This window comes from Sus scrofa, chromosome 12, assembly GCF_000003025.6.
Source record: "Sus scrofa isolate TJ Tabasco breed Duroc chromosome 12, Sscrofa11.1, whole genome shotgun sequence".
Taxonomy (NCBI): Eukaryota; Metazoa; Chordata; class Mammalia; order Artiodactyla; family Suidae; genus Sus; species Sus scrofa.
Window position 1 is genome coordinate 39600705 of NC_010454.4, and position 15346 is coordinate 39616050.

The 15346-nt window shown below is 46.0% G+C and overlaps 1 protein-coding gene across 1 annotated transcript; it reads left to right on the forward strand.

The window, feature by feature from the left end:
* Window positions 11183–15346, forward strand: CCL14 (chemokine (C-C motif) ligand 14). The gene is given in 3 exon segments (NM_001256775.1): window positions 11183–11329; window positions 14417–14534; window positions 14969–15346. Coding segments are annotated over 3 exon segments (300 nt in total). The 5' UTR covers window positions 11183–11235; the 3' UTR covers window positions 15057–15346.

The following is a 15346-nucleotide window of genomic DNA, read 5'->3' on the forward strand; positions in this document are numbered from 1 at the left end:
GTAGGCTGGCAACCACAGCTCCGATTCGACCCCTGGCCTAGAAACCTCCATATGCTGCGGTGTGGCCCCAGAAGGACAAGAGACCAAAAAAAAAAAAAAAAATAGAAAACATCAATGAAACTAAGAAAAAATAAACAAAACTGATAAACCTCTGGCCAGATTCCTCAAGAAAAAAGGGAGAATGCCCAAATCAGTAAAACCAGAGATGCAAAAGGAGAAATTACAACTGGTACCAGAGAAATACAGGGGATAATAAGAGACTACTATGAAAAACTATACGCCAATAAAATGGACAGCCTTGAAGAAACGGACAAATTCTTAGAAATGTATAGTTTCCCAAGACTGAACCAGGAAGAAATAGAAATTATGAAGAGACTAATTACCAGCAATGAAATTGAATCAGCAATTTTTAAAACTCCCAACAAACAAAAGTCCAGGATCAGATGGCAACACAGGTGAATTCTACCAAACATTTAGAGAAGAGTTTTAACATCTATTCATCTCAAACTATTCCCCTCAGAAAATGCAGAGGAAAGACTATTTTCAAACTTATTCTATGAGGCCAGCATCACCTTGATTTCACAACCAAAAACACCACACAAAAAAAGAAAATTACAGGCCAATACCACGGATGAATATAAGCACAAAAATCCTCAACAAAATACTAGCAAACCAAATCCAACAATATATTAAGAGGATCATACACCATGATCAGGTGGGATTTATCCCAGAAATGCAAGGATTTTTCAACCTCTGCAAATCAATTTATATTATACAACACATCAACAAACTGAAGAATAAAAACCACATGGTCATCTCAATAGTTACACAGAGAGTTTTTGACAAAATTCAACATCCATTTTATGATTTAAAAAAAACCCTCAAGAAAATAGGAATGTACCTCAAAATAATAAAAGCCAAATATGACAAGCCTACAGCTAATATCACATTCAATGGTGAAAAAGTTAAAGCATTTCCTCTAGGCTGAGGGGTAAGACAAGGATGCCCATTCTCACCACTTTTATTCAATACAGTATTGGAAGTCCTAACCACAGAAATCAGACAAAAGGAAAAAAAAAAAAAAAAAAGAGGGAATTCTCATTGCGACTCAGTGGAAACGAATCCAACTAGTATCCATGAGGATGGGTTCGATCCCTGTCCTCCTTCCATGGGTTAAGGATCTGGCATTGTTGTGAGCTGTGGTGTAGGTCAAAGATGCGACACAGATCCCGCATTGCTGTGGGTGTGGAGTAGGCCAACAGCTGCAGCTCCAATTCAACCCCTAGCTTGGGAATTTCCATGTGCCACAAGTGCGGCCCTAAAAAGAAAAAAAAAAAAAAAAGGAATCCAAATTGGTAAGGAAGAAGTAAAACTGACACTGTTTCTAGATAACATGTTACAATACATAGAAAATCATAAAGACCACCAGAAAACTACTAGAGCTCATCAATGAATTCAGTAAAAACTGCAGGATACAAAACTAATATACAGAAATCTGCTCCATTTCTACACACTAACAATGAACTACCAGAAAGAGAAATCAAGGAAACAATTCCATTTATCAAAAGATTAAAATAAAAAAGATTAAAATATCTAGGAATAAAACTACCTAAGGAAGTAAAAGACCTGTACTCAGAAAACTATGACACTGATGAAAGAAACCAAATATAATACAAACGGATGGAAAGATATAACGTGTTCTGGGATTGGAAGAATTAATTTTGCTAAAATGACCACACCACTCAAGACAGTCTACAGATTCAATGCAATTTCTATCAAAATCAAAATACCAAAGGCATTTTTCACAGAAATAGAACAAATAAATTTTAAAATCTTGGAGGAGTTCCCATCGTGGCACAGCAGAAACAAATCCAACTAGGAACCATGTATGTGTAAATATATATATAAATACATAAATAAATAATATATATATATGTGTGTGTGTGTGTGTGTGTGTGTGTGTGTGGAATACTACTCAGCCCTAAAAAATGATGAAATTTTGACATTTTGCAACAACATGGATGAATTTGGAGGGTATTATGCTAAGTGAAATAAGCCAGATGAAAACAAACACTGTATGATATCATTTATATGTGGGTTTAAAAAATACAACAAATTTGTGACTATAACAAAAAAAATAGAAACAGATTCACTGGGAGAACAAATTAGTGGTTACCAGTGGGTTGAGTGAAGAGGGAAGGAGCAATATAGGGGTGGAGGTTAAAAAGGTACAAATTATTATGAATAAAATAAGCTTCAAGGATACAGTGCACCACAAAGGGAATATAACCAATATTCTATAATAACTCTAAATGGAGAATCATTTTTTTTTTTTTTGTCTTTTCTATGGCTGCACCTGTGGCATATGAAGGTTCCCAGGCTAGGGGTCCAGTTGCAGCTGTAGCCGCCAGCCTACACCTGCCTACACCAGAGCCACAGCAACACAGGATCCGAGCTTCGTTCTGCAACCTACACCACAACTCATGGCAATGCCAGATCCTCAACCCACTGAGCGAGGGCAGGAATCGAACCCGCATCCTCTTGGTTCCTAGTCGGATTCATTAACCACCAAGACATGATGGGAACTCTGAGAATAATTTTTAAAAATTGTGAATTGGGAGTTCCCATCGTGGCCCAGTGGTTAATGAATCTGACTAGGAACCATGAGGTTGCAGGTTCGATCCCTGGCCCTGCTCAGTGGGTTGAGGATCTGGCATTGCCATGAGCTGTGGTGTAGGTTGCAGACACAGCTCGTATCTGGCGCTGCTGTGGCTCTGGCGTAGGCCAGCAGCTACAGCTCCAATTAGACCCCTAGCCTGGGAACCTCCATATGCCACAGGAGCGGCCCTAGAAAAAGCAAAAAGACAAAAAAAAAAAAAATTGTGAATTGTGGCACAGCAGGCTAAGGACCCAGTGTTGTCACTGTAGCAGCTTGGCGCAGGTTTGATCCCTAGCCCAGGAACTTCCACATGCGCAGGCATGGTCAAAAAAAAAATTGTGAATAACTGCATTGTACACCTGTAAATTATATAATATTGTATCTACTAGACAACTAACAAAAATCTCAAAAAAAAAAAAAAACCCACAAATTCTCCTCATATCCTCCCTACTAAAACAGCTGATCTTTGAAGGTTTGACTACAGTTGTTTTGGGGGGTTTTGTTTCTTTGTTCGTTTTGTCTTTCTAGGGCTACACCTGCGGCATATGGAGGTTCCCAGGCTAGGGGTCGAATCGGAGCTGTAGCCACTGGCCTACACCACAGCCACAGCAATGCCAGATCCAAGCCGTGTCTGTGACCTACACCACAGCTCATGGCAACGCCAGATCCTTAACCCACGGAGCGAGGCCAGGGATGGAACCCGCAACCTCATGGACCTAGTCGGATTCGTTAACCACTGAGCCACAACAGGAATTCCTGACTATAGTTTTAAAAAGTTTCTTTACTCCAGTATTTGGGAGTAGCAGGAAAGGCAGATGACTAGAGGCACAAGGGATGGGTGAGGAGGGGTGAGGCGGTCGGGGTAAATCACAGATGCATACGGCTTAAACAAGCCAGGAGTTCCTGTTGTGGCACAGCGGGTTAAAAACCCAACCAGTATCCATGAGTTCCCAGGTTCAATCCCTGGCCTTGGCTCAGTGGGTTAAGGATCCGGTGTTGCCATGAGTTGTGTAGGTCAAAAATGCAGCTCCAATCCTGCATTGTTATGGCATAGGGATGGCGGCTACAGCTCCGATTGGACCCCTAGCCTGGGAACCTCCATATGCGGAGAGTGAGGCCCTTAAAAATAAATAAAGAAACATGCATTTCAGGTGTTTCTTACACAGGTGGTCCTAGGCCCTCACTTAGAGATACCATCTTACAAGGCATGGGAAAGCAGACAGGAAGGCAGGTAGACCCAAGAAGGGGAAGAGTGCCTGGGTGTATTTCACTCTTTCATGAATGCCTTTCTTCTTTCCCCAGCCTAAGTGGAAATCCCTCGTTCCCCAGTTGTAAATGCAGATTCTGAATACAGGGGCCCTGGCTCTGGTGGGCGAAAAGAAAGGAGAGGTGGGACCAGCCAGGCTTCCAGAGGTTGTCAGAGAGCTTCATTTCTAGGGGGCGCAGGGGGGTGGGCCTTCTTGTCTTCCACCAGGAGTTATCCAGGGCACAGCCCAGTCACCTCTGTGGTCCACGGTCCCCTCTGGAAGACTCCCACAGCAGATACCCTTCTTTATTTAGAGAACTATGCTTGCAGCTTTATCCCGGGGCAAATCCCTGACTGTCCAAAAGCAGGGACTGAGAAGGTCTTTGGACCCAAGCGTCTTCTCCCAACATTCCGTGACTCTGATCTTTGGGTTACTCAGGGCCCTGCTGGAAACACGTTTTCTTCATGATCTTCCCTTTCACCGATAGGAGGAGTTCCCAACGCACTGACATATTCTCGAAGGGCAAGGGATGCAGTTTGTTTTGTTCTCGTGGTTTCTCCAACACCTGCCCCAATGTATAACATACAGTAATCACTCAATCATTATCTTGAGTGATGATTAATGTCTGTCTCAGGATTCCAGCGAAAGGGAGAGCAGTGCTCTGGCTGGGATAGTGAGGGAAGGCTTTATGGTGGCATCTAAAACGAACCTTGCAGGGTGGTTTGGGTTTCCTAGGAATGTTGAGAGGAGGCACATTTCTGGCAGAGGCGCCGCAGGAAATCAAGGAAGCAAAAGAGAACATACTGTTTTTGAGGAACCACAAAAATAGAGCCTATGAATATTATGCAACTGACCAAACATAACATGCTGTTGTCTCCTCAAAAGCTCAAGGAACTGCTGTGATTGACCAGATGCTTGGTTAGAAAGGAAAATCTTGGTTTCCATTCCTCTTTGCTGTTCAACGGCCATTGTCATGGCCCAAAGCTTTGATCAGGAGACACCTGGGCCTCTGTGACTGCCCCCTGCCAGGTGGTCCAGGCTTGCCACTTCGTTCTCCTGAGCTAAGAATTCGACCGGCCAGAGAACCCAGCGAAACACACACACATTGCCCTTAGGTCTAGCACTGTTTTCATTCCAACAGCTCTTTGAGATCTTCAAGCCTCTGAAACAAAATCTCAATGGAGAAGCCAAAAGCTGCTGTTGCCACCGCAAGTGATGAGAGCAACAAGAAAGATCATACATGGGTCAAAATATAGGCCAAAACCCTGGGCACCTGCGTTTGCCCCCTTTCATCCCTTCCAATTGCAATGACAGAATACGAAAGAAAACAATTATTAAAAATAAATTCAGGAGTTCCCGTCGTGGCACAGTGGTTAACGAATCCGACTAGGAACCATGAGGTTGCGGGTTCAGTCCCTGCCCTTGCTCAGTGGGTTAACGATCCGGCGTTGCCGTGAGCTGTGGTGTAGGTTGCAGAGGCGGCTCGCGGCTCGGATCCCGCATTGCTGTGGCTCTGGCGTAGGCTGGTGGCTACAGCTCCGATTCGACCCCTAGCCTGGGAACCTCCATATGCTGCGGGAGCGGCCCAAGAAATAGCAAAAAAAAAAAATAAATAAATAAATAAATAAACTGATCTTTAAAAAAATAAATAAATAAATAAATTCATAGTAGCAGGAGAGACTCAGAAAAGGTAACATTGGCGGACCACAAGATAAGAAATTTCTGATCTATATAAAGGCCATTTGTCAACTTGAAGGCAAAACACAGGGTGGCTGAAAAAACTGTGGTAGATGAAATGACAGGCCAACGGTCACCTGCTGTAGAGCACAGGGAACTCCACCCAGTATCCTGTGATCATCTATGAGGGAAGAGAATCTGAAAGAGAATGGATGTGTGTATATGTATAACTGAATCACTTTGTTACACAGCAGAAGTTATCCCAACCTTGTAAATCCACTGTACTTCAATAAAACTTTCTAAAAATGGGGGAAAAAAAGAATATTTCAGTGTGTTAGAGACTATGATACAATGATTTTCATAAATTTAGAATATTTATTCAGTAACTAGTTTCTTTTTTTTTTTTTTTTTTTTTTTGTCTTTTTGCTATTTCTTTGGGCCGCTCCCGCGGCATATGGAGGTTCCCAGGCTAGGGGTCGAGTCGGAGCTGTAGCCACCGGCCTACGCCAGAGCCACAGCAATGCGGGATCCGAGCAGCGTCTGCGACCTACACCACAGCTCCCGGCAACGCCGGATCCTTAACCCACTGAGTGAGGCCAGGGACCGAACCCGCAACCTCATGGTTCCTAGTTGGGTTCGTTAACCACTGTGCCACGATGGGAACTCCAGTAACTAGTTTCTGATCTCATATGTCAAGCACTCTCGTAGGCACTGGGGAAAATTATGGTGAATAGGACAAAATCACCGTCTTGCAGTAGTTTTCTGTTACTCAACTGTCATTAATCTCCTTTGTCCAATGACTTATTCAATGACCTGAACAAAATTCCATCAACAAAATATTCCATCAACAGAAATATTCCAGTGTATAGAGAAGACTGAAAGTAATAAATATGACATCCATATGTAAGAACCATATCTAATTCATCCCTAAATCTCTAAATTATTGAGAGACACTGGATTAAAATGATGAGGTCAGTTGCAGCCAGCCTGGGACTCAGGCCTCCCCAGACCCTAGCCAGGATGTCCAAGAGCTAAAAAGATGAAATATGAAAACACACCAGTTAGGGAGTTCCCATTGTGGCTCAGCAGTTAACAAACCTGATTAGTATCCATGAGGATGCATGTTCGATTCCAGGCCTTGCTCAGTGGGTTGGGGATCTGGCGTTGCTGTGAGCTGTGGTGTAGGTCGGAGACATGGGTCGGACAGCTCTGATTCCATCCCTAGCCTGGGAACTTCCATATGCCGCAACTCCATATTTATATTTATTAAACAACATAACATAACAAAATAAAATATATACTAGTTAGGAAGCCATGCTATAGATCAGGACTTCTGAAACTCTAACACACATAAATAAGAATTACCTGAAGTGCTTGTTAAAACACAGATGGCTGTGTTCCCCCTCCAGAAATTCTGATTTAGTAGGACCAGATGGAGCCGAAGAATGAGCATTCCCATCAGGTTCCCAGGTAATGCTGATGCTGCAGGGTGGAGTGGAAATTAGAAGAGGAACTCTCACCCTCCGCTTTGTAACTTCAGCATTGTTTGCCACGTTTATATAAAGCACACTTTTCTTTAGTAACCAAAAAATAATTTCAAAGAATCGAAAAGAGGAACCATCATTGTCTTTTCAAGAACAAACAACAAAATGGGCTGGTTCTCGACTTGTGTTAATACTTATTTTTTTTCCTGATGAAGCTTATCAAAACTGCTTAGTTATAAAAGAAATATACAATTGGGAAAAGTTGAAACGGCTAAATAAGCCTGAAAACAATTTTGACTTTTTTGTAAAGATATTAGAAGTTGTACAAAATACCTGTACTTAAAAGTGGTTTAAAGGAGAGTTCCCGTTGTGGCTCTGTGGTAATGAACCCAACTAGTATCCATGAGGATGCGGGTTTGATTCCTGGCCTCAGTGGGTTAAGTATCGGGCGTTGCTGTGGTTGTTACCAGAGGCTGGTGACTGCAGCTCTGATTCGACCCCTAGCCTGGGAATTTCCATATGCTGCATGTACAGCACTAAAAAGAAAAAAATAAAATTAAATTAAAAAATAAAGTATTTAAGGAAGTTCTCTAGTAGCTCAGTGGGTTAAGGATCCCGCTGTGGCACAGGCTGCAACTGCAGCATGGGTTCAATCCCTGTCCCAGAAACTTCCACATGCCACAGGTGCAGCCAAAAAAAAGAAAAAACACATTTTTTGTTTTTTAAAAAAATCCATATTTTCACTATTTTATTTTAGTACCACAGACAAGATTTTTAAAGTAACATAGTGCAATCCCTTTTCTCTTGGCGTGGGATGGCTCAGGGAGGGCTGGGGCAGAGGGTATGACCCACATAGTTGAGGCCAGTGGGGCCTAAAGACTTGCTATATCAAGGGAGGTAGAAAGAAGTAAATGTATCAAGGATCCCACCCGCCTTTTCTGTATTACTCAGTACTTTAAAATCAGTGAATATATGTTGCTTTAGAAAACAGTTTAAAAATTTTTTTTCTTTTTTCTTTTTAGGGCCGCACCCACGGCATATGAAGGTTCCCAGGCTAGGGGCTCGAAAAGGAGCTGTAGCCGTCGGCCTACACCACAGCCACAGCAACACGGGATCCAAGCTGCGTCTGCAACCTACACCACAGGTCACGGCAACGCTGGATCCTTAACCCACAGAGCGATGCCAGGGATCGAACCCGCATCCTCATGGATGGCAGTCGGGTTCGTTAACCGCTGAGCCAAGAGGGGAACTCCTAAAATTTTTTATTATAGTTGATTTACAATGTTCTGTCAATTTCTTCTGTACAGCAAAACGACCCAGTTATACATACATACATATATATATATATATATATATATATATATACACACACACACACACACACACATTCTTTTTCTCACACTACCCTCCATCATGCTCCATCACAAGTGACTAGATCTAGTTCCCTGAGCTACACAGCAGGATCTCATTGCTTCTCCACTCCAAATGCAATCGTTTGCATCTACTCACCCCAAACTCCCAGTCCATCCCACTCCCTCCCCCGCCAGCAGCCACAAGTCTGTTTTCCATGTCCAGGAGTTTGTTTCTTTTCTATAGCTAGGTTCATTTGTGCCAAATATTTGATTCCAGATATAAGTGATAGCATATTGGAAAACATTTTTAACATTGTTAAAAGGTACTGCATACTCACCAGTTGGCAACAGGAGTCTCTGATGATGCTGCTGCCAAAGTCCATTCATCCCACTGAACTACCATTTTAATTTACTTTTTTGAGTCCTTCTTTTAATTTATGAGTCCTCTGAGCTCAAAGTCATTTTCATTCCCGCACTCCAAGCCCAGCCCATGAAATTGATGGCAAAGAAGGGATACAGTCACGAAAGCCATTCTTGCTTTTTCCTGGGTACACGGATGATATAGACTTTTCTTACCTTTGTCATTAAGTTGGAGCCAGGTGACTTCCTTTTGGCCACAGAGTGTAAGTGAAAGTAATTTATACCGTTGCTAGAACTAGGCCATACAAATCTGCCATCCCTCTCTGCCTCTCGCCTTTGCAGCAAACGGGGAGACCTCTTGTTGAAAATGGCAGCATTACAAGACTAAAGAAGCCTTGAATGGATGCATGAAACAGCCTTCCCCAACACGCACACCCTCCTCTCATTGCCAGCCCGCACTGGACATAAGCAAGAAATAAACCTTCACTTGATTAATACCTTGATAATGCAGAGGTTGTTTATTGATGGCAATAAACATACCCAGGCCCATATAGGTAGGAACTAAATAATTGCTGAGGGAGTTCCTGTCCTGGCTCAGCGAAAACGAATCTGCCTAGTATCCATGAGGATGCAGGTTCAATCCCCGGCCTCGTTCCGTGGGTTAAGGGTCTGGCGTTGCCGTGAGCTGTGGTGTAGTTCGCAGAGGCGGCTCGGATCTGGCATTGCTAGGCCAGTGGCTACAGCTCCCATTCGAGCCCTAGCCTGGGAACCTCTATGCACCGTGGGTGCAGCCTTAAAAAAAAAATTTTTTTTTAATTAAAAAATAAATAATTGCTTGAAAAATAAAGGACTTTCTTGTGATGACCCCAGCAACAACGTGGCAAGCAGGCTGGGCTCCACGAAAACAAAGTAATCATTGCTTCTTCCCAATGAAATTTGGCTCCTTTCCTCAGGTTGTTCCTAACCACAATCGTCATCATTTGACTCGAGTTGAAATAATGTTATTTCTGCTGATAACAAATAAGAGACTTTCCATTAAATGACTGTCTTGGCACCTAAACATGAGAATTCAGTTATTTCCTGTGAGAGCAACACACGTAGACCAGCTCAATGTATTTATTCAACCTTCTTCTGAAACGTGTATTTAGAAACCACCTGCTATACACCAGGCCTTTCCTGCCCTGATGTGTGGAGGAGATGTGAACAGCCTTCTAACCACAACGGCTAGACCAATGGGGCAAGTGCCCCCAGAAGAGGACGGTCAAGGCCACTGGATTGAGAGTCTGAAGAGGCGGAGCTGTCCTGCATCCAAACAATTCTGCGATCATGAGCAAGTTGCTGGCCCTTCCTGAGCCCTGATTCCTCTGCAGTAATGGTCGGTTTAGACTAATCTCGGGATGGCGAATATATAGAACACAACATGGAGTTCCCCTTGTGGCTCAGCGGAAACGAATCTGACTAGCATCCATGAGGACGCACGTTTGATCCCCAGCTTCGCTCAGTGAGTTAAGGATCCGGTATTGCAGATGCAGCTCAGGTCTGGTGTTGCTATAGCTGTGGTGTAGCCCAGCAGTTGCAGCTCTGATTCAAACCCCAACCCAGAAACTTCCATAAGCCGCAGGTGCAGCCCTAAAACGTAATAATAAAATAAAAAAATAATTTTAAAAAATTAAAAACACAGACTTAGGAGCCAGACTGCCTGAGTTTGAACCCTGATTCCACAGGTCAGCTGTCAAAGCTTGGGCGGGTTATGGATGGCTTTTGTGCCTCAGTTTCCTCAACTGCTGATATAAGGCTTAAAAGGGCTGCTCTTCGTGAAGCTATACACAGGGGTTAGTGTGTATGGCAACCATTAAAGTATGTTTGTTAAATCAATTATCTGCTGAGGACTGTGTCACTTCTTCATCCCAGGGAACCATGAGGGGATGAGGCTGGGAGCCAAAGTTTCTGCTGAAGCCCTTAAATGAGGATTTACTAGACCTGACATGGAGGACTCCAGACCTCATCCTGCTACCCCGAATCCCCTCTGATCTCCAACACAGATCCTGAATCTCCAGCCCCCATAAGGCCTTGTTCTGAGGCCTGGAACCCGGAATCCAGCACAGGACACATCCCAGCCTTGAGATCGCTCACTAGCCCTGTGTTCATGGTCTTCCGGTGACTAAGGAAGGCCTGATATCAAAGGGTTAAACAGCATTCCCACTGGGGACACAAGGCAATTTCCTCCCTGAAACCTTGGCTCTTGGGACTTCCTTCACTCCACCCTCGACAAAAGTGCAGGAAATGCAATTGCTAAGGAACCCACTGCTTCCTACTTCCTTTTGAAATCTTAGTTCCCTTATTTGAAAAAATATATTTTGCCTTAATGAACATTTCTCAAAACGTCCTCAGCCCAGGAGCCTCAGAAGCCGCTACCAGGCCAGTGCTCCTCCTGCGGTGGCTCCATTCCCAGGAGGATGAAGGTCGCCGTGGCAGCTGTCTCCCACCTCTTCCTCCTCCTCCTCCTCCTCATCGCCATCCCCCTCGGGTTCCAGACTGAAACCTCTTTGAGTGAGTGCGCCCCCTTCCAACCTGGCCCCTGCAGGGACACTAGCAGAAGTAGGGTTGGTGGGAGAAAAGGGTTCTAGAAGGAGGGCTGGTGTCTTTTTTTTTTCCCCCCATTAAAATATAGTTGCTGCGCCGTATTATATGTTACCGGTATACAGTATAGTGACTTGCGGCTTTTAAAGATTATACTCCATCGCTAGTTATTAGGAAAAGCTGACTGTACTCACTGTGTTGTATGATGTCCTGGCAGGTTACTTTATACTTAATAGTTTATACTTCTTAATCCTCTACCCCGATTTTGCCCCCCCCATCCCCCTACAGGGAATCACTAGTTTGTTCTCTGTGTCTGTGAGTCTGTGTTTTTTGTTTGTTTGTTTTTTGTCTTTTTGTGTTTTCTAGGTCCGCACTTGTGGCACATGGAGGTTCCCAGGCTAGGGGTCTAATCAGAGCTGTAGCCACCAGCCTACACCACGGCCACAGCAAGGAGGGAATCCTTAACCCACTGAGTGAGGCCAGGGATCGAACCCGCCACCTCATGGTTCCTAGTTGGATTCGTTAACCACTGAGCCACAATAGGAACTCTTGTGAATCTGCTTCTTTTTTGTTATATTCACTAGTTTTTTGTTGGTGGTGGTAGTGGTGGTTTTTTGTTTTTTGCTTTTTTTAGGACCACACCTGCGGCATATGGAAGTTTCCAGGCTAGGGGTCAAATTGGAGCTGTAGCCGCTGGCGTGCACCACAGTCACAGCAATGCCAGATCTGAGCGACATATTCAACCTACACCACAGCTTATGGCAATGCCGGATCCTTAACCCACTGAGGGAAGCTAGGGATCAAACCCGCATCCTCATGGATGCTAGTCAGGTTCATTAACCACTGAGCCACGATGGGAACTCCTATCTTATTTTTTAGATCCCACGTTTAAATTATATCAAACAGTATTTGTCTTTGTGTGACTTATTTCTCTTAGCATAATGCCCTCCAAGTCCATCCATGTTGCTACAAATGTCAAAATTTCATTCTCTTTTATGGCTGAGTAGTATTCTGTTGTGCATGTGGTGGGGGGGGGTCTGGTGTCTTCTTTTTTTTTATCTTTTGTCTTTTGAGGGCCGCACCCACGGCACATGGAGGTTTGCAGGCTAGGGGTCTAATCAGAGCTGTTGCTGCCAGCCTACACCAGAGCCACAGCAATGCCATCCCAAGCAAGGCCAGGGATCGAACCCAAAACCTCATGGGTCCTAGTCGGATTTGTTTCCGCTGAGCCACGATGGGACCTCCAGGTCTGGTGTCTTCTTAAACTGGTTTCATCCTCACCCGGCCCAGAACCAGGCCATGCAATGAGGCCAGGCTATCTCACTGTCTCTTTACCCTCCTGGATTCATCTCTTTGCCATTAAGAGGAGCCATCCTATTTAAGAGTCATTACACCCAGGAAGACTGGGGCACAGTGTCTGGTGTCCCTTGAGGCTATTTTGTCCATTTACTCCCCAGGATTTGGGCCCAGGCGGCTTCCAGGATCCACCTGCCCCATGAATGCAGCATCACTGTGGAGGGGGGGTCCTACCTAGGCTCCCTTTCTTTAGCTTATTTCTTAGGATGAGCTGCCTTTACAGACAACCCAAACTATTCCTCCCTCTTTACCTCATTTCCTTTTCAGAAACTGAGGGGAAATATAGGAGGCTGTTGAAATTAAGCCAAAGTTGGTGGAATCTGGAGAGTTTTCCATGAAAAGCCAGCTCAGAGGAATGCAGTGGGAGTGGTGCCCAGGGACCAGGGGATCCCTCATTCCATTCTCTGGGGGGTGAGGATGCTGGTGGAAATGGTGCTTTCCCTTTCCACCAGAGTGGACGGTCACACTCGGTGATCCTGGGCCAGCACCATGCACATTGCCATTTGCCATTTCTGTCCAGAGGTGACATAATGTGACACGCCCATCACTGCACCCCATAACTGCAGGGCCCTTAATCTGAAATGCCCTTCCCGCTACCCCCATAATTCAAGTTTGGTGTGACTTTGCTGTCACCCCTTTGGACCAGCTCTAAGAGCCATGAAATTTCCGAATCAAAAATAACTGAAAACGCCAGTGAGTTTTTTTTTTCTTAAAAATTGTTGACCAGGAGACTTTTTCTTCAGGCAAAATCTTAAGCAGAAGACCCAATATGTAAAACAGGAAGAAAAAAAAAAAAGGCGTTGGGGTCCTATGCCCAACACTCCACATTCAGGCGCATCAGTGTCTCCAGGAAGCTCTGGGTAAAAACCACCACGAGGAGCTCCTGTCGTGGTGCAGTGGAAACGAATCCCACTAGGAACCATGAGGTTGCAGGGTTCGATCCCTGGCCTCCCTCAGTCTGGCATTACTGTGAGCTGTGGTGTAGGTTGCAGACGTGGCTCGGATCTGATGTGGCTGTGGCTGTGGCCAGTGGCTGTAGCTCTGATTAGACCTCTAGCCTGGGAACCTCCATATGCCTCCAGTGTGGCTCTAAAAGGGAAAAAACAAACAAACAAACCACCATGAGCCTCATTGACAGATGAGGAGACTGAGAAGGGAGCCGGGGGTGATGGGCACAAAACCATCAGAGGCACAGTGGGGTTAGAACTGGGTGTCCTGGCTCCCTGGCCACTGTCCTTAGGGCTTGGTGTGGGCATCCTGCCCTTTTTGCAGGGCACAGGTTCAATGGGCACATGGGCAGGATGGGGGCACTGGGAGGGGTAGGGTCTGTGTTCCCGAATGGCACGTGCCCTCATCCCTACGGGATTTCTTCCTGACGTCCCTCCTCTTTGGAGCATCTCTGCCAGCTGCCCAGGGATGGCGTGTGCTCGCTGGGAAGACCTGGACCCTGCTGCTCCTCCACCGAGTCTGCCAGACCCTCTGGGCAGGGCTGGAGAGTGGGAACCAGGGCAATTGCTGAGGAGGGAGGAGGGGAACAGGAGCACGCGGGGCGGGTGGTGGGGGAAATAATCTGAGAGGGAGGCCAGGGGACTGAGTTTCTCCACAGTCCTCTCTCTGAATCCTAGGGGGCTGTCCCCTCCTGCCTTCCCTCCTCCACCCCCTGGGGACACAGAGGCCACCTGCAGCTGTCGCCTTTAACAGGGCCCCGAACCTACCAACCTACTGATTGCTGCTTCACCCACCTGACCCGTGCAATCCCGAGAGAGCGGATTTCAAGCTATTATGAGACCAGCAGCCAGTGCCCCAAGCCTGGAATTATGTAGGTGGCACCCACACACCACACTGGGAGAGGGGAGCCAGCAGAGCCGGCGGGGGTGGGGGGAAAGCAGGAAGGGCACACAATGGGGACTCCCTAGGGTGCTTCTCAGGTGTGTCCACACTGGGAGAGGCAGCTGAGGGCCAGCCTGCCTGGGGCCTGCAGGGCCCAGGAGGAAGCTGGCCCCCCAGATGGGGGGCGGGGGAGGGGAAGAAGGGGAGTACTTCCTGGGTGGGCACACAGGAGCTAGATGTGGCTAGGGGCACTGAAGGGCTGAAGGGCATGTCTCAGAAAGGACACTGGCCCTGGGCTGCCCTGACCAAGGAAGGAGAACCAGTGTAGGTCGGGTGAGGGATTTTTGTAGAAGGGAGCCTGGACTCTCACTTCCTGGCTGCTGGACCCCTGGTTTGTGACCTTTTTCCACTCTCGTTCCCTAGCTTCATCACCATAATAGGCCGTTTCGTTTGTGCCAACCCCAGGGATGACTGGGTCCAGGACTACATCAAGGAGCTGAAGGAGATCTGAGAGACCCAGCTGCAGTGCAGAAGGACCCAGCTCAGAATTGAAAGAGAAGGGGCTCCGCCCCCACCCCCCTTCCCACCAGCCCCAGCCACCTCCTGGGAGCTGCCCTGCCTTGAATTAAAGACCAGTCATGCCCTTCCCGCCCTCATTCATTCCTACGGAACTGCCCACCGGCAGTGGGCTGGTGAGGCCCAGCCCAGAATGGCACCCCCAGCATCCAGCCTCACTCTGCAGAAGTTTGGCCAGAGCTTGGTGCGTAAAAACGGGAAAGACCAGCAATGGAGGTAGAGGAA